The sequence below is a fragment of the Rhinolophus hipposideros genome (genome assembly GCF_964194185.1).
Source record: "Rhinolophus hipposideros genome assembly, chromosome: X".
Taxonomy (NCBI): Eukaryota; Metazoa; Chordata; class Mammalia; order Chiroptera; family Rhinolophidae; genus Rhinolophus; species Rhinolophus hipposideros.
The window spans coordinates 48,929,321-48,953,778 of NC_138046.1; the positions used below are offsets into that span (position 1 = coordinate 48,929,321).

General features: G+C 36.7%; 1 protein-coding gene across 2 annotated transcripts in view; it reads right to left on the reverse strand.

The window, feature by feature from the left end:
- COL4A5 (collagen type IV alpha 5 chain) overlaps nucleotides 1-24,458 on the reverse strand; it is a gene marked incomplete at its 3' end in the record, with an annotated part of 361,897 nt that overhangs the window by 138,018 nt on the left and 199,421 nt on the right. For both annotated transcript variants that reach the window (XM_081043685.1, XM_081043684.1), the window contains exons 22-29: nucleotides 11,987-12,079; nucleotides 10,455-10,525; nucleotides 9,839-10,030; nucleotides 8,872-9,040; nucleotides 6,787-6,879; nucleotides 6,590-6,694; nucleotides 4,917-5,014; nucleotides 3,548-3,698 (exon numbers count right to left, since the gene is read on the reverse strand). In XM_081043685.1, coding sequence (XP_080899811.1) covers nucleotides 3,548-3,698; nucleotides 4,917-5,014; nucleotides 6,590-6,694; nucleotides 6,787-6,879; nucleotides 8,872-9,040; nucleotides 9,839-10,030; nucleotides 10,455-10,525; nucleotides 11,987-12,079 — 972 coding nt within the window. The remainder of the gene's footprint in view (nucleotides 1-3,547; nucleotides 3,699-4,916; nucleotides 5,015-6,589; nucleotides 6,695-6,786; nucleotides 6,880-8,871; nucleotides 9,041-9,838; nucleotides 10,031-10,454; nucleotides 10,526-11,986; nucleotides 12,080-24,458) is intronic.

Consider the following 24,458-nt stretch of genomic DNA (forward strand, 5'->3'; position numbering starts at 1 on the left):
TTTCTCTTTTTTAAATAAATTTATTGGGGGGACACTGGCTAATAAAACTATGTAGGTTTTAAGCATACAATGCTATAATACACCATCTATATATTGCATTGTGTGTTCACCACACAAAGTCAAATATTCTGTCACCATATAATTGACCCTCTTCTTCTTTCCCACCTTCCCCCTTACCTCTGGTAACCACTAAATTGTTATCTGTGTCTATGAGTTTTTGATGGCATGGAAGAAAACACAGGTACTATATTTAGTGACCACGGTTTTAGAGAGAATTTTATGAATTTTATCTCAAAGGCAAGGGAAGTAAAAGCAAAAAAAAATGGTTGGGCCTATATGAAAGTATAAAGCTTCTGCACAGCAAAAGAAACCATCAACAAAACAAAGAGGCAACCAACCGAATAGGAGAATATATTCACGAAAAACATCGGACGAAGGGCTACTACTATACAAAATATATAAAGAACTCATACAGCTCAACAACAACAAAACAAATGATCACATTAAAAAATGGCAAAGGACCCAAATGGACACTTCTCCCGAGAATACACAAATGGCCAAAAGATATATGAAAAAATGCTCAACTTCACTAGGTATTAGGAGTGCAAATCAAAACCATGAGATGCCACCTCACACCTGTTAGAATGGCTATTATCAACAAGATGAGTAATGACAAGTGTTGGAGAGGCTGTGGAGAAAGAGGAAACCTCATAGAATGCTGGTAGGAATATAAATTAGTACAGCCACTATGAAAAACAGTACGGAGATTCCTCAAAAAACTCAGAAAAGAATTACCATATGACCCAGTAATCCCTCTTCTGGTTATCGATCCCAAAAATCTAAAAACATTACCTGTAAAGATATATGTACCCATATGTTCATTGCAGTTTTATTTACGGTGGCCAAGACATGGAAACAACTGAAGTGTCCTTCAATAGATGATTGGATAAAGAAGATGTGGTATACATATATATATATATATATATACACATACATACACAATGGAATACTACTCTGCCATAAAAAAGATGAAATACTGCGACTTGCAACAATATGGATGGATCTTGAGATTATCATGCTAAGCGAAATAAGTCAGACAGAAAAAGTCAAGAACCATATGATTTCACTCATATGTGGGATATAAAACTGAAAGCAACAAACAAGACAAAAACTCATAGACACAGACAACAGTTTGTGGTTATCAGAGGGAAAGGGGGAGAGGGAAGGGAAGATGGAGAACGGTAAAGGGGGTGAAATATATGGTGATGGAAGAAGATTTAACTTTGGGTAGTGAACACACAATACAATATATAAATGATGTATTATAGAATTGTACAGTACTTCAAGACTATATAATTTTATTAATCAATATCACCCCAATAAATTTAATACAAAGTAAAATATAATTAAAATATGTTACCAACACAGCTACCAAAATTCAAAAATGAAAAGAATGATAACACTAAATATTGGAGAAAATGTGGAACAATTGAAACGTTCATACCTTATTGGTGCAAGTTTAAAATGGTACAACCATTTTGGGAAAAGGTTTAGTAGTTTCATTTACAACTAACATACACCTATCTTATGACCCAACAATTCTACTCATAAGAGTTTACCCAAGTAAAATGAAAGCACGTATCCACAGAAAAGACTTGTAAAAGAATATTCTTCACTGCTTTACTCACAATACTCACAATACTTTACTCACAATACTTACTCACAATAGCCAAAAACTTGACACAGTCTGGTGTCCATCAACAGAAAATGAATAAAGAAACTTTGGTATATTTATAAATAAAATACTTAATAATAAAAAGTAAAGAACTACTGATAAACACAACATGAATGGATCTCAAAACCAATATTCTGAGTGAAAGAAGCCTTACAGAGAAAATACATACTGTATGATTCCATATGGAGTTCTTGAAAAGGCAGAATTAATTTATGATGAAAAAAATCATTACAGTATTGTTGCCACTGTGGTGGATGTTGGGGTAGGGACTGAGGAAAGGGGCAAAAGGGAAATTTCTGGGATTATATCTTGATAGGGGTTTGGTTGCACAGGTGTATGCATTTGTCAAAATCCAGCATATGTACTGTTAAGGTGTGTGCATCTCATTTAATATTTTATATTAAAAGAGAAAGAACAACAATTGAAGTGTAGTTATGATCTGCATGCTTAAGTATTTAGGAAGAAGTATGCCATTGTTTCAATTTACTTTGAAATGCATCAAGAAATAAATCAATGGATGGAGAAAGGGATGTATAGATATGTGACAAATCATGCATAGTAAAATGTTGACAGAATATCAATGATGGGTATATAGTAGGCACTGTAAAAATCTTTCTACATTCTGTATATATGATATTAAAATAAATAAAATGTTGGCAAAGAGATAATGTTAATCATCGAATCTAGCTGGTGGGTTATATGGATTTTCACTGTACAATTCTTTTAATTTTTCTGTGTATTTGAAAATGTTCACAATAAAGTGTTTAAAAAAGCTATACTGAGATACCTACTTAGTTCTATCAAGAATCCAATAGTTTGTTAACATACTCACTTATCAACGTTGTGAAGAATTAAGCACACTCATACATTGCTGCTGGGAGTGTAAATTGGTGCAGATAGAGAGGTATATATACAACAATATCTAGAGATGCATTTACCCTTCAATTAAAAAAATCCTATTTATAACTCTATTAAACCTGTACCCATATGAAATAACATGTATATAAGGTTATTCATTGTGGTATTATTTCCAATGAGAAAAAAGTATCAAAAAACCCAATCTAGCAACTAACAACTGGTAAAACAAAACAAAACAACAAAACAAAACTATGGTATACCCAAGCAATTCAACATTAGTCAGCTATTCTTAAAAAATCAAGGTCTCTATGTACTAATATGGAGTGATCTTTAGAATATAATATAAGTGAAATATGGTAAAATGCAAAATGTCAAAAGGTAGTATACTACCTTTTGAGAAAGTAAATGTGTATATATATATATATATATACACTAAATTGTCTTGCATTTGTATGAAGGAACACTAGAAAGATAAATAAGTAACTAAAAATGACTACATATGGGATGGGGAGGAACAGAGTGGATGGAGATGTGGTAAAGGAAAGACATCTCAGTGTTACTTTTACACATATATGATTGTATTATCTATTCAATGAAATAAAACAAAAATATTAATGAACAATAAAAAAAAGCAGTGACAGAGTGGCAGCACCGACTTTCCAGTTAATTGGACCTACCACCCATAAACTTTCCCAACAGTTTCATGATCTATAAAAATTAAAAGCAAACTTGGGGGGTGGGTGATGAGGGTAAAGGGGATCAAATATATGGTGATGGAAGGAGAACTGACTCTGGGTGGTGAACACACAATGGGATTTATAGACGATGTAATACAGAATTGTACACCTGAAATCTATGTAAATTTACTAACAATTGTCACCCCAATAAAATTAAAAAAAAAAATTCAAAAAAAAAAATTAAAAGCAAACTGAGAAGTAGCAGCAGCCTCCATACCTTTTGGTCCAGGTAGCCCATCCAAGCCAGTGCGTCCTGGAAGACCTGGGGGTCCTGGGAAACCTCGATCTCCTTTTGGACCAAGTGTTCCTTTGAAACCTGGGAGTCCTGGAGGCCCAGGTGGCCCAGGTAGCCCAAATCCTGGTTCTCCCTTGAGCATACACATGACAAAACACAGCAAAACCCTTCTTAGTATTGATTGTTTACCATAGAGTATTTAAAGCAGAAAGTACAAGGTAATATTTTTCCTCCATGGGTTAGGAAGCAGGGTAATTAAAAGAAAAGTAATTGCTACGTTGGAAAGAACATCTGGAAGGATGGGAAACTGGGCTTAGCAAAACAAATGATTTGGACTGGTTTCAGAACAAGAAAGATAACTGAGAAATCAGGCGATCAAAGAACACAGTGAGGAAATGCAATTATAGACTAAGTATTAGATGATTATTTTTAATTTGACTAAGTATGGTAATGACACTGTGATTTTTGTACATAATGTACACTTAGAGAAGAATACTTAAGTATTTATAGGTGAATTGACACAATTTTGAGATTTGGGTTAAAATACTTCAGCAAAGAGGAAAGAAATAGATGAAGCAAATATGATAAAATCTTGATAATTTGCAATCTGAGTCATAGATATATGAAAGTTCATTATATTATTCCTTTTACGTTTGTCTTAATTTGAAACGGTTCATAATAAAATAAAAACAATTAGTCAATAAACAAGTGGTTTCACATGACGGCTGGAGTAATGGTCAATTGGTCTTCCCATTGAAAAAAAGGTAGTAATGATGAAAACACAAGAAGTTTCAATTAATTAAACACAGAGAAAACACAGGGACAGTCAGGATAATTATATACCACAGCTGTTTGCTGAAGGTTCACTAAAGAAATCTTAAATTAGCGAAGATATAATAAAAGGAATGGAAAGTAACTCAAATTTATTATTATTATTATTATTATTAAGTTAATAGCAGTGATTTGCAATGTATTTGGGATGGAATGGGGACAGAGGGACAGAATGGGAAGCTCTTGACATGATTTTCAACAGCATTTCAACTAATCATCACACACAGGCATGGACAGAGATTAAATGGGATGGTGATATTACTGAGAAGCACAGGAGGAGCCCATGACTGCATTCTTTCATCTACAACCTCCCTCATCAAATAATCGGCCACTCTAAAATGGATTCAGAAACTACTAAAGATTGTTTTGTGTTAAATATTTTTAAATGAAAATATAATCAGTTAAGCTTTATTTATATAGCAAAGACTTTGGATGATGTCTAAGTCAAAATAGAGAGCTAGGGCTAAGGAAGGTAGGGGAAATAGGAAAGGGGAAAAGAATAAATTAAAGTGTTTCAGACCTTCAGTCCTGGAATGCCTGGTGGCCCAGGAGGGCCTTCTAGGCCCATTCTTCCAGGTGTCCCAGGTGCTCCTGGAGGTCCTGGAATTCCAGGAAAACCTGTAAAATGAAAAGTTAGTTTTAAATCTCCAAATAGAAGACACTTTAAGAAAGATACCCAAACTCCCAAACCCACATTTTCACTCTATCCAATTATGCTTAGTGACTACAGTAAGATGTTAAAGCCACAATGATATTTTAGACGACTCGTTAGGATCGAGCCTTACAGATACTTGATATTCCCTCTCAATCATCTTATGGTCCTATCATTTTCATATAGGGCTAATGTGTGTGGAAGATATGCTCTTCTAAAGGAAAATGAGAGCTATTACTCAGAGATAAAACTGAACATATGGAATGAATCTCACATAAGAACAGAAAATCTTTTCTTCTGCTTACATCTGGATATAAGGCCTACCACATAATTCTGCAAATTAGCTAAAAACAATTGCAGATATTACACACATACTATATACGAGTACGAGGCGTGATCAAAAGCTACAATGAATGCTGCTGCTGAGTGCCATCCAATGGAAAGGCAGGAATCTTCAAAAGGGGAAGCGGAGCGACGAACCTTAGTAACAGTGTGTGAGTGTGTGACAAGTTTTAACTTGTTCGGTACAATCAGTCAGGTGTGAGCTATGGTTGAGAGTAGGTGTGTTTTAAAGTGTGCCATAAATCATGGATCATGAACAACACATTAACGAAATGGGCAAATGGTTTCATCCTCCATCATGACAATGCTCCGTGTCACACAACACTTCTGGTATATGGCAATTTCTGTCAAATAAAAACATTACCATGTGTCCTCATCCACCTTATTCACCGGATCTGGCACCATGCGACTTCTGGCTCTTCCCCAAAGTCAAAATGATTCAGCACATGGAGGAAGCCACAACAGCACAACTAAAGACACTCATGAAAGAGGACTTCCAGAACTGCTTCAGAAAATGGCAAGAACGATGCGAAAAGTGTGTTTGAAGCAAGGGGAAGTATTTTCAGGGGGGATTAATGACAATGTGTCTTTCACTGTAATATTTTTTTTTAAATTTAAACATTCACTGTATCGTTTGATCACACTTTGTACACATAAAATCAAATCTGACTCTTTAGAAGTCATTTAATATAAATTAGTAAGGACATGTTTAGCACCATTCTCATACCAATGCACACTTTGCCATTCATGAGAATAAATTGTGTGAGAAATAAAGCAGAACTGAAGCAACATTTAAAAATTTCAGTAAATCTAGAGAATATGATTTAGGATAAAACTTTATTTGAATACATGTGTGCAATAAATCTGTTTAATACAATCCATTCATTTAACAGATATCTATTGAGTGTTTACTATGTTCCAGGAACTGTTCTAAGCCCTGAAAATACAACAGTGAAGACAGAAGACAATAATTACTGTGATTTTTAAAACTTATATATCAGTTTTGCATTATCTATAAATTTAGATACTTTCTTGTCTGGACTACTTTAGATAAAGACAATGAAATTATAGTGCATGCATGCTGTGACTTTTCATGTATATTTTTTTTACAGTACATACAAAATTTGTTGAGTTCACTATACCAAAGAATAATGTCATACTAACCAGGTCATAGCTGCCTGCTGTCCAGCCCTACCTACCTTTGGGACCAGGTGGTCCAGGAAGAATGATTCCAGGGATACCTGGTTCTCCTTTGCTACCTGGCATTCCTGGCAAGCCTGGGTGGCCTGGGAGACCAGGATCACCTAAGAAGAAGCAATAGTTTTTTGAAAGTGAAACTTTCAAAGAAAGAAGTCAGTAAGTGTTGAAGACATGGTCAAATAAATTCCTCGCATACCTGGCAAACCTACTTCACCGTCTCTCCCAGGGATACCAGGTAGGCCAGGCTTGCCCGGCTGGGTGATGGTCTGACCTGGATCACCTTTAGGACCTAAGAACAAAAGGGAATAGATGGTGACTATGTGTTCACTTGACTAAAGAGCTTTTTAAATTAAAACCCAAAAGAAAAGAATAATCTTTTTAAAATGCAAACTAACACAAATTAACAAGAAAAACAATCCCATTTATATATTCAAGGAAGACACCAGAGGACAAAATTTCAAAAAGAAAAAGTAGATGATAGCTTTAAGAGCTTCCTTGATTAAAGATGGATTTATAAAAAAAATATTTTTAAATGTAGGTCAAAAGAATCTAAAAAACTCAAACTGTAGCAAATAAGGAAAATACGTATTTTTGGTAAACTAATGGTACCTTAAGGCTTTATGTGTGCAAAGTCTAAGCACATCCACTTCTCATGAATTGAATTAGGGACTTGAAATAGGCTTAGGACAAAGAAGAATTTCTTAAATATGACAAAAAAAAGCACAAACCATGACAGAAAAGAATGATAAATTTGACTATATTCAAACTGATTTCTGTTCATTAAAGACACCATACAGAGAGTGAAATGGCAAGCCATAGGGAGAGAACATTTTGCAAAATAAATAGCTAACAAAAAACTAATGCACAGAATATATATAATGTATATATGTGTATAACATACATATCCTCCTTTAAATCAATAAGAAAAAGAAACAATACAATAGAAAAAAAATGGTCAAAACACTTGAATAGGCATTTCATAAAATGAAATTCAAATGGTCAATAAACATACAAAGATACTAACCTCTAATGTAATCAGATAAGTGCAAAATAAAACGCCATGAGATGTATCACACTCAACACACTGGCAAAAATATAAAAATCTGATAATACAAAATGTTTATGAGGATGCAGAGCAATAAGAAGTCTCTAATACTGCTGGTGGGAGCATAAATTAGAACAATTGCTCTGGACATAGTTTGGAATTATCTAGTAAAGCTTAAGATGCATTTATTCTATGCCTTGAAAATGCTAATTGTAAATCTATAACCTAGGCCAAAGACTGGCAAATTTTTTTCTGTAAAGGACCAGACAGTAAATACTGTAGGTCTTTTGGGCCATATGGTGTCTCTCACAACTATTCAACTCTGGTTATAGTGCAAAAGCAACCACAGACAATAGTGAATGAGAGTACATGTGTTCAAATGAACTTTCATTTATGACAACAAGTGGTGAGACAGTTTTAATCCATGGACTGTAGTTTGCTGATCCTTGACCCAGAGATGTGTGTGCACATGTACACCAGGATATATATATATATATATATATATATATATATATATATATATATATATATATGAATGTACATAGAAGCATTATTCATAATAGGCCTGAACTATAAAATACCCAATTGTCCATTGGCAATAGAATGGATAAATCAACTGTGATACACACACACACACACACACACACATTGGGATACTAAATAGCATTGAAAATGAATATACTATAGCTATACGCAAAGTTAACATAAAGAATATTTATATTGTGATTGCATTAATATGAAGTTCAAAAAGAAAGTTAATTAAAGTACTTTGTTTAGGAATGTTTATCTCAGTGATAACACTAGGGGGTAAGGAAGGGAAAGGAAATTATGCAAAAGTCAGGACAATGGTTGCTCTTGGAGAAATGGAATGGGATTATGATCAGGAAAGAACAAGGAGGAGGATGGGGGTTTCTAGGATGCTGGCAATGTTCTGTTTCTTGATGTGTGTGGCAGTTATATGTATGTTTCCGATATAATTATTTGTTTAATGAAGCATTATGTATCACATACTTCAAAACAACAACAATGAAGAGATTCAGAAAAAAAATTAAAGAGAAACCCCACTCCTTAAAAAAACACACATGTTGTGTTCCCTTGCTAAGGAGATCTGAAAAACCCAAATATAAATGTCCAGGGAAACAATTCTCTCATGAAAGGAAGCTAAGAATGGACAAAGATAATACCTTTCTGTTTTTAAGCACCAAATAAAAACCAAAACAACCATAGTAAACTCACCTGGTATTCCTGGCTGTCCTGGATTTCCTGCCACACCTTGTATGCCTTTTTCACCTACTGCCCCTGGAGGTCCAATACCAATAGGGCCTATAGGACCCTTATTCCCTGGGAGACCTGGCAAACCTGGGTTTCCAGGGGGACCTCTTTCACCCTTGACAGCAATTCCACCCTGTAAAGGGAAAAGTTTAATACAGAAACATACAGATACGACAGCTCTCTGTAGGTTGGTATTTCTGATTACAACTAGAGAAATGATACAGCCATAAATAGCTCTTCTTAAAAGCTGTGTGTTATTATGGGATGGGATGTGTGATCACTCCCCTTATTCACTCGTTCAACAAGTATGTTTTGAGTTCCTACCATGTGTCAGGTGCTGGTGATACAGACAAAGAATAAAGATAAGACAAAAAACCTCTGACTTCATTAAGCTTATATTCTAGCATAAGTTAAAAGAAGTATATAGTCTAGCTTATATTTTATATATCACTTCTCACCTAAAGATCCAGGGTTGTGTATTGTACACAAAAAGATACTGTTCACGTATGTTCAATCTTTCGGTTCCATGGCACATTTAACATGGCCAACTACGCCCACTAATCTGTAAGTTTACTATATTTAAAAACCAAATTAGACTTCTGCCTTATGTCTAAATAAACCCAGACAAGGATATGTGGGGTAAGAAAAGGGGAACCTCCCACTGAACCATAAGCATCTTAACCTCCTGCCCAGCTATTCATAGCCAATATTACTCAATATAGTAATGGGTTAAAGAGAAGGAATTTATAAAACAACTGAGAAAAGAGTGCTAAAGAAACTTACATAGTCAGTAACAATGTATAATTGCTATATATTAATCACATTCTTTTAAGCATCGATTGGGTGTTCATCTCAGCATTAGTCATATCCTAGGAAACATCCCAAAGTATCAATTTGACATCACCAAACCAAGAATATCAAACCAACTCACAGGTTCTCCTTTGCGTCCAGGAAGCCCTGCCAATCCATCTTGACCAGGGGTGCCAGGTAAACCAGGGAGTCCTGGGGCTCCAGGAAAACCCAACTCCCCTTTGTCACCCTTCATCCCTGGAAAAGTGAGGATGTCGCCAGGTTCACCTTTAGGTCCAGGAAAGCCTGGAGCACCTGGAGCTCCTGGTATGCCCTGAAGGGGGAAAAAAGAAAGAAAGAAAAAAGAAGAGAAGAGAAGAGGAGAGGAGAGGAGAGGAGAGGAGAGGAGAGGAGAGGAGAGGAGAGGAGAGGAGAGGAGAGGAGAGGAGAGAAAAGAAGAGAAAAAAGGAAAGAAAAGAAAAGAAAAAAAAGAGAGAGGGCAAACAAAGAAAGAAAAATCAATTCTTTTTCTAACACTTTCCTCTCTCCAGTTCATCCTATCAACCCACCTAGTAATATTTAGTATACAAAGCTATGAATCAAGTGAGCAATGTGAATCAGGGAGAGTCGAGGAATGAAATAAATCACAATTTAATTAAAAAAAAACTAAATTTCTTTTATATATATCCACAGGTGAAAATCAAAGTGCAAATGGCTTTCTTCTACATCCTTTGTTCTATAATATACTCAAAACTTACTGTTAATCCTTTGGGACCAGTTGCACCAGTGTGTCCTTTTTCACCCTTCTGTCCAGGGAAACCAGGAGATCCTAATACACATACCCACACACACACACACACACGCACACACACACACATGAGATAGATAGATAGGTAGATAGATAGATAGATAGATAGATAGATAGATAGGCAGATAAAATAAAAAAATGTGAGCTTTGAGCTTGAGCCTGTGACAAAGCATGTAAAAATCATCAAGTCAGGAAGTAAAGTTTTAAAATAAGAACCCCATTAAATCCCATTTAACAAATCACATTTTTATTTTCCAATTTCATGCTCTCAAAATGAGGAAATCATCCTTTCCTTTAGGTAAATCTAACATTTCATGTTACACACAATATTGTGTGTTTAAGTATTTCCAAATCCATAGCCCCTCAAGAGCTCACAGCTACCAAGTATATGCACAGAGGTGCACAGGCTCCTTTATCCCATTGTCAACACGACAAGGCGATAAGGACCAAGTCTGCATATCTTTCTTTGTTCAGACTTAAACAATTTTCCTAGAGCCTTACCAGTCCTTTCTTTGGTTTGTCACTCCCTAAAATTTGTTTTATAAAAAACCTTTGGTACTCAAAGAATAGAGAAAATATTGCAAAATCAGTCATTCCCAAAGTGGATCCCTGAAGAAGCTGCATCAGCATCATCTGAGTACCAGTTAGAAATGCTAATACTTGGGCCCTCTCCTCAGATTTATTGAATCAGAAACTTTGCAGGTGGGACAGAGCAATCTGAGTTTCAACACAAGCTTTCCCATATTTGAGAACTAGACTACAGGGAAAAGGCTAGATTATTAACTTCCAGTGGCAGCTATAAGACTTACTAAACATCTATTTCCAAGTGTCAAATGAATTGGTTTCCTTGGAAGACACACTAGACAGAAAGGTAACAGATCTGCAGTCTGTTCTTGGCCCTGACACAGACATAGAGTGTGATTTCAAGAAAATGTAATATTTTGATATCCCAAGAGGTAGCTGAATAAAAGACTTGTAGTGGGTCTGATGGATATCAAATATGGTTTTGATTGGAAACAGGGAAGGAGAAGTTGTATACAGAAAGGGAAATACTGGCAGTTGGTTACCAAACTCCAGTAGAAGCTCCATTCCTTAATGATACCATGTAATACATCCTCAGTGACTACAAGCTCTGCCACTGGAAACTACGCTAAGGGGCCAGGCATCATGAAATTTTCCCTCAATTTTCTGGAAGGAAGAAGTCTAATTCTAAGTTATTTTCCTCATCATATAATAAACAGGGAAGATATTTCTCCTGGAATAATATTGTCAAAATGCTTCAATAGAAAATGTTGGTAGCTTCAGGTATTAGAAAGAAAACTATAATGTATTTCACAGCAGATAGAGGCATTTCAAATTTAATTATTTATTGATGAGTGACTAGCTATAGAATGAGAAACTAGCATCATTCTAAAACTAATAGCTCACTAAAGGCTGGCCAATAAATAATTTAAAAGGTGGCCTTGAGGTAGGATGTTTTACCTGGAAGACCTGGAAGACCTGGCAAACCAGGTTGACCTGGAGGCCCTGAAATACCGGTTCCAATACAGTTGAAGCAGGTGTCACCTTTGTCACCTAGACAAAATAATAATACAAACAAATTTTAATTTTCTACCTTCTTTAGACAGATTCTAAAGAAGTTAGCCCTAAGGGACAACATTCCTAACTAACAGTGTAGTTAGAGAAGCCTATGTCTAGAATCAATTCATTTGATAACTATTTATTGAATGCCTACTCTGTGCCAAGCACTGTCCTAGGTGTGTGTGATACAATGGTAAACAAATCAGACAAAAATCCATGCCTTTGCAGTGCTCACATTCTATCAGTGGAAAGGCATAATAAAAAATGAAGTTAACAAATCATTAAATTATATACATATGTATATATATACATTTTAAGAAAATAAAACTGTATTAAAATTATAGTACTCAATACATACCGATAACAAAAGATGAATACAAGTCACGTTTGACTTCTGCAATTACAAGAGGTGCTCAAAGTGGTTACCGCCAGCGTCCAGACACTTCTAAAACCAACTACTGCTTGAGCAACGTTGACCAAAGTGTCCACTTGTATAATTTTTACAAACACACACATCAATATCAAAAGAAGTTATGTTTGTAAAAAACATTACAGAGCTGGGTAAATTGGATTGGATATGCTAGGGATAGGTGGCATGTTCCAATTTTATATAGAGTGGTCAGGAGAGACGTCATTGAGAAGATGATACATAATAAAAACAAACAAAAAAAAAAAACTTGAAGGACAGAGAATGTACACAAAAGTGTAGAGTATTCCAGGCAAAAAGAATTGACAAGTTTGGCATAAAAAAGTGACATCAAGGAGACCAAATTTCTGGAGTTGAGTGAGAAAGGGGAACTAGTTCAGACAGTTAACAGGTTATATATAACAAGTGGTATATCATAAAACATCACATTGGCAACCGTAAATACTATGGCTTTTAATCTAGTAGAAGAATTTAAACAGAAAAGCAAAATGACATAAATTAAGTTTTAAAAGGATGACTCTGGCTGATATGTTAACAACAGAATCTAAGAGCAAGAAAGGAAGCAAGAACCACTAAAGTGGCTACTGCTACAGTGATCTAGGAGAGATGGGAGCTCATCCCAGAGTGACAGCAATGAACATGATGAGAATTGGTTAAGTTCTGAACACAGTTTAAAGTAAAACCAATGAGATTTTCTCATGGATCACATATGTAATATAAAAGAAGAGGAGAAACAAGGATGACTCCAAGGATTTTAGATCAAGCAACCAGAAGGCTGGGGGCCTGCTTTTGAGTAAGAAGAGAAAGACGTTACTAGAAAAATTGTGAGGGAGGAGGTGGTAGAGATTGGTCTTCAAGTTGATCAGGCTGTGAAGTTCAAAATGTTAAGTAGACAGCTGGATATACTACTCTAGATAAAAAGACTTACATCTGAACAGGAGACATAAAGTTGGAAGTCACTGGCAAGTAGATGGTATTTAAAACCAGAGATCTAATGAATGAATTTAGAATGCAAGAGAAGAGGAACAAGGACTGAACTCTGGGGCATTCCAAAGTTAAAAGTTGGATAGATAATTCTAAAAAAAATATGTAAATGAAAGTTAAGCCAAGACTTAATACAGAGCTACAATAATTTAGGGAGTTTAGCATTGATGAAAGGAGACAAAACAGAACAATGGAACAAAATAGAGGTTATAAACAGACTCACACATATATAGTCATAAGATTTACAACAAAAGTGTTAATGAAATTCAGTGGGAAAATGGTGGTCTTTTTTACTATGAATCAAATGCATATCCATATGGGAAAAAATGACCTTTGATCCCTGCTTCAAACTATATTCAAAAATTAAGTGAATATAAATCAAAGATCAAAGTGTAAAAGGCAGTGACAACAGAAATATGGCAGTGTGAGGGGTACTCCTTGAAATCTCCCCTGGAAGTTACAACAAAATGAACAGCTAGGTTTCAGGTGTACAATTCTGTAATACATCATCTATATATTACATTGTGTGTTCAACACCCAGAGTCAGTTCTCCTTCCATCACCATATATTTTATCCCATTTACCCACTGCCACCCCAATAAACTTTAATTTTAAAAAAATGAATAGCTATAATTCAACAAAGGATATACTATGCAACACACAAGTACGTCTGAAAGATCTGCACACCATAACATCTGAAGGTGGGCAAATCAGATGAACAAGGGAGGAAGGAACAAGTAAGATCAGAGACATGGGCCACAGGATGCAGACTGGAGCTCACTGCAGTTTCGGGAGAGAAAGGATTCAGGCTGCAGGTGCACTTTCTGTGGTCCAGTCCTGCCTGAGGGATAAGCATGTAATACGGTTCAAACCCAGCAATCGGGACACAGACCTCAGGGCAAAGACTGACATAGAAAGGTGAGAACTATGGTTTAAGCCCTCACTGCTAGGCAGAAAACAGCAAACAAAGACACGGATCCTGGCTGACTCCCCGCACCCACCCTCCCAGAACTTGCTTCGCCCCCCCCCCAATGTGAGAAGCATGTTCTGCAAGAAACAGTAGCAATGTCAGATTAAAGAACAGAATACCTACAGCCCTCAGAATGGAAGCAACAGGCAGACACACAGCGTGACTAATTCTGGCGAAAGGGAAAGAGCTGTAGGGGTGAGAGAGTTTTGGGCTGGAAGTCGCCTTTACTCAGAGCCACAAACCCACCAGCCGACTCTTACAGCCCACTCCGCCTCGACTTTTCTGGGTGGATCCCTGTGGGGGCAACCAGAGCCACTAAGAAACACAGGATCTGCATCAGGTGGCAGGGGCAGCACTGGGATTTCAGAAACTCAGAACTCTATCATCCTCCACCTCCTCCCACAGAGGTGCTGCCCCAAGTCTCAGGCTACCTGATCACAAAGGAGAAGCCCACCTACCATTTCATGAGAAGCTGAAACAGTGCAAGAGAAAATTAAACACTACAGTGTGAGAAAAAAATAAAAGGTTGCAGCGGGAGAGAAAATAAAATGTTCCAGCAACACCCGCTGGAAAGGAAAAGAAAGACATCTTTATGTCAACCTGCTGCAGAACCTACTCCTGTAGATGTCCAGGAAGAGAAATAATCACTAATTGCCATGAATAACCAAGGTAAAAAGGCAGCTCAGAAAGAAAATGAAAACACTCCAGAAAATGAACTTAAAGACATGGAAATATGTGACTGAAATGACAGAGACTTCAAGATTGCAGTTCTGAAAAAAGTCAATGAGATGCAAGAAAACACACATGGGCAGTTTAACTAACTCAGAAACACAATAAAAGACCAAAATGAACATTTTACCAAAGAGATTAAAATTAAAAAAAATAACCAAGTAGAAATTCTGGAGATGAAGAACTCAATAAAAGAGGTGAAGAATGAAATAGCCAGCTCAGGAAATAGAGCTAAGCAGATAGAGGAAAAAATTAGTGATATCGAAGATAGAAATCTGGAAAAGATACAGATGGCAGAAGAGAGAGACTTGAGAGTTAAAAGAAATGAAAGAACTCTACAAAAACTATCTGACTCCATCAGAAAGAGCAACATAAGAATAATGGGTGTAACAGAAAAAGAAGAGAGGGAGAAGGGAAAAGAGAGTCTATTCAAATAAATAGTCTACAAGAACTTCCCAAACCAATGGAAAGAACTGGATCTTCAAGAAGTAAACAGAACACCTTATTACCTCAATCACAACAGGCCATCTCCAAGGCACATTATACTGAAGCTATCAAAAATTAACAACAAAGAAAGAATTTTCAGCATAGACAGGGAAAAGAAGACCATAAAATGTAAAGGAAAGCCCATAAGAATATCATCAGATTTTTCAGCAGAAACTCTACAAGCCAGGAGGAAGTGGAACCAAATATTCAAACTATTGAAAGAGAGAAACTACCACCCAAAAATAATATATCCAGCAAAGATATCCTTTAGATATGAAGGAGGAATAAAGACTGTTCCAGACATATAGGGTAGAGAGAATATCCAACCAGAAGGCCTGCATTACAGGAAATACTGCAGGAGACGATTTGACCTGAAACAAAAATTCTAAAGAATTTTTTGAATCGCAGTCCCTACACAGAATAGGGCACTATACACTGAAACATAACATAAAGGGTAAAGAAGATAAAAACATAAAAAAAGAAAGAGAAGAAAAAGACAACTTGCTACTGCAACTCAGAAATCAACGCACAGCATAAATAGGGATAATTTATGACAATAAAAACATAACAGGGGAGAGTAAAGGTCTGAGTTTGCAAAGGGGAATGGAGATAAGAAGTGTGCTGAAGAAAGAAATTACTGTACATATGAAACTTTCTTTTACATAAACATAATGATAACCACTCAAAAAAAATCCAGAACTGAGACACGTAACATAAAAAATGGGAAACAGAACAAAAAAGATCACAGAATACCACCAAACAAAAATAACAGACATAAACACAAAGGCAAAGAAAGAATGGAGACGCTGTGCTAACAGAAAAGTAAAACTGCTATAGGAAATCCTCACATATCAATAATCACTCCAAACGTAAATGGACTGAACTCATGAATAAAAGGGTACAGAGTACCAGATTAGATCAAAAAACAAAACCCAACCATATGCTGCCTCTAAGAGACACATCTCAGCTACAAAGACAAATAGAGACTCAAAGTGAAAGAGTGGAAAACGATACTCCAAGCAAATGGTATCCAGAGAAAAACAGGTGTAGCCATTATTATATCTGATAAAACATATTTCCGGATAAAAAGGTAAGAAGAGACAAAAATGGACATTTCATAATGATAAAGCAGAAAATACAACAAAAAGCATAACACTTATCAATATATATGCCCCCAGTCAGGGATTACCAAAATACACAAAGCAACTACTAAGAGAACCAAAGGGAGAAACAGAAAAACACAATCATACTAGAGGACATAAAAAAAAAGCCCTATTGATAGCTATTGATAGATTATCCAAACAGAAAACATGTAAGGAAATATCAGCCTAAATGACACATTAGACCAAATGCACATACTTGACATTTGCACAGTATTTCATCCTAGAGTTATGCATTTTTTTTCTAGTGCACATGGAACATTCTCAAGGATAGACCATATGGTGGGACACAAAACAAACCTCAGCAAATTTAAGAAGATTAAATTTATACCAAGGATATTCTCCGACCACAACACTTTGAAATTGGAGATCAACTGCAAAAAAAAAGTGGAAAAAACCACAAATACTTGGAGATTAAACAACATGCTATTAAAGAATGACTGGGTCAAAGCAAAAATCAAAGGAGAGGTCAAAAGGAAAAATCAAGAATGAAAGTACATCCTATCAAAATTATTGAGATGCAGCAAAACCATTATTAACAGGGAGATTTATATCATTACAAGCCTATCTCAATTAACAGTAAAAATCCCAAAAAAGCAACCTAACATTACACCTTAAACAACTAGAAAAAGGAGAACAAATGAAACCCAAAGTCAGCACAAGGAAGGAAATAATAAAAATTAGAGCAGAACTAAAAGAAATAGAGAACAAAAGACAATAGAAAAACTTAATAGAAAAAAAGAGCTGATTCTTTGAAAAGATTAATGAAATCAACAACCCTTGGTTAGACGCACTAAGGTAAAAAGTGAAAAGACACAAATAAACAAAATCAGAAATGAAAGAGGAGAAGTCACCATGGACACCAGGTAGGATCATATGAGAATACTATGAAGGACTATATGCCACCAATTAAATACCTAGAAGAAATGGACAAGTTTTTAGAAACATACAGCCTTCCTAGACTGAATCACAAAGTGGAAAATCTAAATAGACCTATCAACAGTAGGAAATAGAAACATTTATCCAAGACCTCCCTCAAAGTGAAAGTCCAGGACCAGATGGCTTCACTAGTGAATTCTACCAAACCCTCGAGGAGGATCTAATACCAATCCTGCTCAAACTCTTCCAAAAATTGAAGAAGAGACAGTACTCCCTAACTCATTTTATGAGGCCAACATTACCCTGATAACAAACCCTGGTAAGGACAACACAAAAAACGAAAAGTACAGACCAATATCTCTGATGAATACAGATGCAAAAATCCTAAACAAAATCTTAGAAAATTGGATACATTAGAAAGATTATACATCACGATCAAGTGGGGTTCATTCCAGGGGCACAATGATGGTTCAACATACACAAATCGATCAATGTGATATATCACATAAACGAAATAAAAGAAAAAAGATCATATAATTTTATCAATAGATGCAGAAACAGTATTTGACCAGATGAGATACAACATGGATTTATGATTAAAACACTTAATAAAATGTGTATAGAAGGAAAGTACCTCAATATAATAAAGGACGTATACGACAAGCGCTCAGCTAATATCATATTTAATGATGAAAAACTAAAGCCCTTTGCTCTAAATTTAGGAACACAACAGGGCTGTCCCCTATCACCTCTGCTTTTCAACATACTGTTGGAAGTCCTAGTCAGAGCAATCAGGCAAGGGAAAGAAATAAAAGACATCCAAATTGGGAATGAAGAAGTTAAACTGTCACTTTTTGCAGACGACATGATCCTTTATATAGAAAACCCAAAAGACTCCACCATAAAACTATTAGAGACAATAAAAAAAATACAGTAAAGTTGATGAATACAAAATCAAGGTACAAAAATCGATTGCAGCCCTGTATACTAACAATAAATTTTCAGAAAAAGAAAAGAAAAAAAAATTCCTTTTGCAACTGCAAGAAGAATGAAACACCTAGGAATAAACTTAACAAAGGATGTGAAGGACCAGTGAACTGAAAAGTGTAAGGTATTTTTAAAAGAAATTGAATAAGACACAAAGAAATGGAAAGACATTCTGTGCTCAAGGATTTGAAGAATCAACAGTTAAAACGGCTGTATTATCCAAAGCAATATGCAGATTTAATGCAATACCCATCAAAATCCCAACGGCATTTTTTAAAGAAATCAAACAAAAAATCGTCGGATTTGTATGGTATCACAAAAGACCTTGAATAACCAAACTAATCCTTAAGAATGAAGAACAGGGCTGGTGGTATCATCCTCCCTGACTTTAGCTTGTACTACAGGGCAATAATAATCAAAACAGCATTGTATTGGCAGAAAAACAGACAGACAGACCAATGGAATAGAACTGAAAACCCAGAAATAAACCCACATAAATTTGGACAGATAATTTTTTTATAGTTTTATTTTATTTTATTTTATTTTTACATCCCTCACACCGTGAACCCCCTCCCCCCATCTACCACCACCCCGACCTCACACCGAGCCATCACATTATACACATAAAATTATAGTTGGCATTCATTAATGTCCAGCCTCTGGTGTACAATGCCATGACCAGGCATCCACAGCATCCCTGAGGTGGTCTCCCAAACAGGACACATGTCCATCGGACACCCAACAAAATCCCCAAACACTATTGAATAAGTTCCCCAAAGTAATTCTCAAAAAACCCTGAGGCCATCCTGTGGTCACCAGCCGCCCCCCAATCCCTTTACCCTTCCCCCCATCCCCAACCCCCTCCCCCCCGCCCATCTAACAACTCTCGGTTTTTTGTGTCCCCAAAACTGTTTCTGATTAGTTCATACACATATTCTTTTCTTGAGATTCCGCATATAAGTGAGATCATATGGTACTTGTCTGTCTCTTTCTGACTTATTTCACTTAACATAATGTTCTCTAGATCCATCCATGTTGTTGCAAATGATAAGATTTCTTTTTTCTTTATGGCTGCGTAGTACTCCATTGTATAAATGTACCACAGCTTCTTAATCCAGTCATGGACAGATAATTTTTGACATAGGAGCCAAAAACATACAATGGAGAAAAGAAAGCCTCTTCAATAAATGTCACTGGGAAAATGGGAAAGCCACATGCAAAAGAATGAAACTAAACTGCTATCTGTCACCATGTACCAAAATTAACTCAAAATGGACTAAAGACCTAAACATAAAACCTGAAACAATAAATTGTATATAAGAAAGCGTAGGTGCTAAACTTATGGACCTTGGGTTCAAAGAGGGTTTTATTTTCTTTGACTTCAAAGGCAAGGGAAGTAAAAGCAAAAATAAATGTATGGGACTACATCAAATTAAAAAAAGCTTGTGCACAGCAAAAGAAACTATCAAGAGAACAAAGAGACAACCAACCGAATTGACAAAGATATTCGTGAACAACACCTCCAATGAATGGCTAATATCTAAAATACATAAAGAACTCATATAGCTCAACAATTAAACAACAAAAAAATCCAATTAAGAAATGGGCAGAGGATCGGAACAGACAATTCTCCTAAGGAGATATACAAATGGTCAACAGATATATGAAAAAATGTTCAACATCACTAACCATCAGAGAAATGCAAATAAAAACCACAATGAGATATCACCTCACCCCAGTCAGAATGGCTATCATCAACAAGACAAATAGTAACAAGTGTTGGAGAGGCTGTGGAGAAAAAGGAACCCTCATACACTGTTGGTGGGAATGGAGACTGGTGCAGCCGTTATGGAAGGCAGTGTGGAGGCCCCTCAAAAAATTAAGAACAGAATTACCATATGACCCAGCAATCCCACTCCTGGGTATCTACTCAAAAAATCTGAAAACATTTATCCGTAAAGATACATGTGCTCCAATGTTCACTGCAGCATTATTCAAGGTGGCCGAGACATGGAAACAACCGAAGTGTCCTTTGATAGATGATTGGGTAAGAAGATGTGGTAAATATATACAATGGAATACTAGTCTGCCATAAAAAGATAAAATACTGCCATTTACAATACATGGATGGATCTTGTGATTATTATGCTAAGTGAAATAAATCAGACAGAAAAAGTATAGAACCATGTGACTTCCCTCATACATGGGATATAAAACTGAAAGCAACAAAAGAACAGGGCAAACAAAGAAATAAAACCTCAGACATAGACAATGGTTTAGTAGTTACCAGATGGTAAGGGGGAGGAGGGGTAGTAGACTAGGGAAAAGGGGGTCAAATAAATGGTGATGTATTATAGAAATGTACACTTGAAACCTATATAATTTTACTAACCAATGTCACCCCAATAAATTTAATAACAAATGTGAAAGGGAAAATTGCAAAATTTCTAGAAGAAAACAGAAGAATACTGTCAGGTCCTTGGGGTAAACAAATATTCTACAATAGGACAGAAACAGCACTAACAATACAAGACAGCATTAATAATTGGAATTTTTTTTACGTTAATAACTTCTATTCAAGGAAAGAGGAGTAAAAAAGCAAGTCACAGAATGGGAGAAGATAACTGTGATGCACTTATCCGACAACCCAATTTAAAACAGGAAAAAAACAACAACAACACTTAACAAAGAGAATATACATATTATAAGGAATGAGGCTAAGCATCAATAAATCATCAGGAAAATGAAAATTAAAAGCACTTTGAAAAATGGTTCAGTAATATCTATGGAAACAAAACCTACATCTATCCTATCACCCAGCAATTCCATTCCCAGGCATATACACAACAGAAAAGAATGCTCGTATCCTATAAAAAGTCTATATATAAGAATGTTCATAGCAGCTTTATTTATAATAGGCACAGACCAAATATCTGTTATCATTGGAATATTTTAGGTTTACAAGGTCTGCCAATTTAGTTCGTGAACTTGTTGCAACGATGTTGCTAACCTTTTTTATATTAAAGTGATTATTCATTATGGAACTGTAACAATTCCACGAACAGTTAATCAAGTTTACCATTTGGAAGTGCTGAAAAGGCTGCCTGGAAAAGACGAAAACGACGTGAACTTTTTGCCAACAATTCATGGCTCTTGCATCATGACAATGTACCAGCTCACAGGGCACTGTCTGTAAGGGAGTTTTTAGCCAGTAAAAAATAACTTTATTGGATCACCCTCCCTACTCACCCGATCTGGCCCCCAATGACTTGTTTCTTTACCAGAAAATAAAGAAAATATTGAAAGGAAGACATTTTGATGACATTCAGGACATCAAGGGTAATATGATGACAGCTCTGATGGCCATTCCAGAAAGAGTTCCAAAATTGCTTTGAAGGGTGGACTAGGCGCTGGCATCAGTGCATAGCTTCCCAAGGGGAGTACTTTGAAGGTGACTGGAGTGATATTCAGCAATGAGGTATGTAGCCATTTATCTAGTATGAGTTCGCGCACTTAATTGTTACAGCTTCACATTTGTACAATGAACTACCAAAGAGCAGTGAAAAAAAAAACACTACTACAAACAAAAACAAGTATATATTGCATAGATGTAATATTGAACAAAAGAAACCAGACACAAAAGAACCTATACTGTATGGTTTCATTCATACAAAGTTCAAGATTAGGAAAACTAATGTATGATAGAGGATAAAATAGTGATTACCTTTTAGAGTGCTGAGTAGAGGGCAGGAGAGTCTTCAAGAGTCCTGGAAAAAGTTCTATATATTGATTTAGGTGGTAGTTAAACAGAAGTGTGTGTATATAAATACGTGTGTGTGTGTGTGTGTGTGTGTGTAATGTTCCAAGGAGAGATGAAGAGAAACAGGATATGTAATGTACTGAAAACCAAGAGAGGAAAGTGATTAAAGAATGGAAAAATCAAGTAAAAGGACAGAGACTTGACATTTGGATTAGCAATGTATAGGCTGCTAGTGACTCTGAGAAAAGCAGCATCTATTGAGTGGTGTGGCGGGGAGGAGTAAAATCCTTATTGGAGTATGTTTAAGAGAAAATGAGAGGAGAGTAACTAGAGACAGTGACTAGAAGATTCTTGAGGAGTTCTACTGTAAGTGGGAGCAGAGGAATAGAGCAGTATCTGGCAAGAGAAGTGGAATTATTATAAAGTATTTTTTAGACAGGTTTAAAAAAAGCATATCTGTATGTTGCTGGGAATGATGCCGTAAAGCAAAAAATTGATGATGTGGGAAATGAAAGAATTTATGGAACAAAATCCCTGGGGAGACAACAGGGAATGGAATCTATTGTACAAGTAGAGGACATGGCTTTAGATAGGTGTATTAACAATGATGGGCAGGATGGCAGAATATATGAGAATAGATGCAAGCAGGTGGGTAAATGTCATGGTGGCAATCTATGAAAGTTCACTTGTTATTGCTTCAATTGGTCAGTGAAGGAGGAAGCAAACATAATTTTAAAATGAGAATGGAACATTTCCAGTCAAGATGGCGGAGTAGGGAAACACTGTGTTTACCTAATTTCATGACCACATCAAAATTACAACTAAACTAAAGAACAACCATCATTGAGAATCATCTGAAATCTAGCTTAACAGAAGTCCTATAACTAAGAACAAGCAGTAGAAGCTACTTCCAGACTGTGAGGAAGGGCAGACATGCAGAATGGGGCTGGTCCCAGACCCGTGTATGGCAGTTAAAAACAGAGAGGGAGATCGTGACTCCGGAAGTACCCCCTGTGGAGGAAAATCAGCCCTACACCAGGCTCCTTAGCCCATGGTTCCAGTGTTTGGGAGAGAAGTTGCCATAACTTCTGGATGTGAAAAACAGCAGAGATCATGGCTGAGTGAGACAGAGGGTGGCTAGAGTCCCATGCAATCCTCTTAAAGGGCACGTGCATGGACTTGTTTGCTGACAGACTCACTCGCTCTGAGCTCTAGAGCTAGAGCAACAGCTCGAATACGAACAGGAAATCAGTTGTCTGGCTCCAGGGCAAGGGCTGGAGGGGCATCTTTCTCCCAGAGAGAAGTGCTGGCAAAATCCATTGTTTCTTTGTCGAGCCTTCCCCACTCTCAGCCTGCAGAGGCAGGCAGATGCCATATCTGAGTTTTCATCAACTTAGCTAACATCATTCATCTGTCCTGCCCTGGGAATTCCCTGAGACCCCACCACACACAACTTTTGGTCCACCCAAGCCATTTCCAGTGGCTTTTCCATATAAAGTGCCTGTCTTGGCTCATGCTGTGGACTTTGCTAACGTCTCTCATAAGTTCACAAAACCCAAACAAGCAACGTCTTGTTTTGGTGTGTCTTGTATGTCTTGCTGAGTAGCACCAAGCCTGGAACTAGCGGAAGCTGAACTGGGTTCCTGGCTTGGCCTCTCAAGGCAACTTCAAGCCCAGCAGGGGTGGCAGCCATCTGTGCATTTCTTTGTGGCTCACGTCAGGTGGCCTGAGCAGGGTACAGGCTGTAGCTGAACTTGGCCTGCTGCGGGATCACTTCCAGAAGGCCCCTGGGCTGCCATGCCTGGTGGCTAACTTCAGATTGATCTGGGGCATCACCCAACCACCTGCCAGGACTACAAACCCAAAAGGTAGACTGGACAAGCACCAGAGCCTTACTAAAGCAAATCCTGCTCCATAGGGACAGTGCCTGCACAACAGGTCCTTCACAACAGTGCCTGCACAACAGGACCTGCACAACAGGTCCTCCATCAG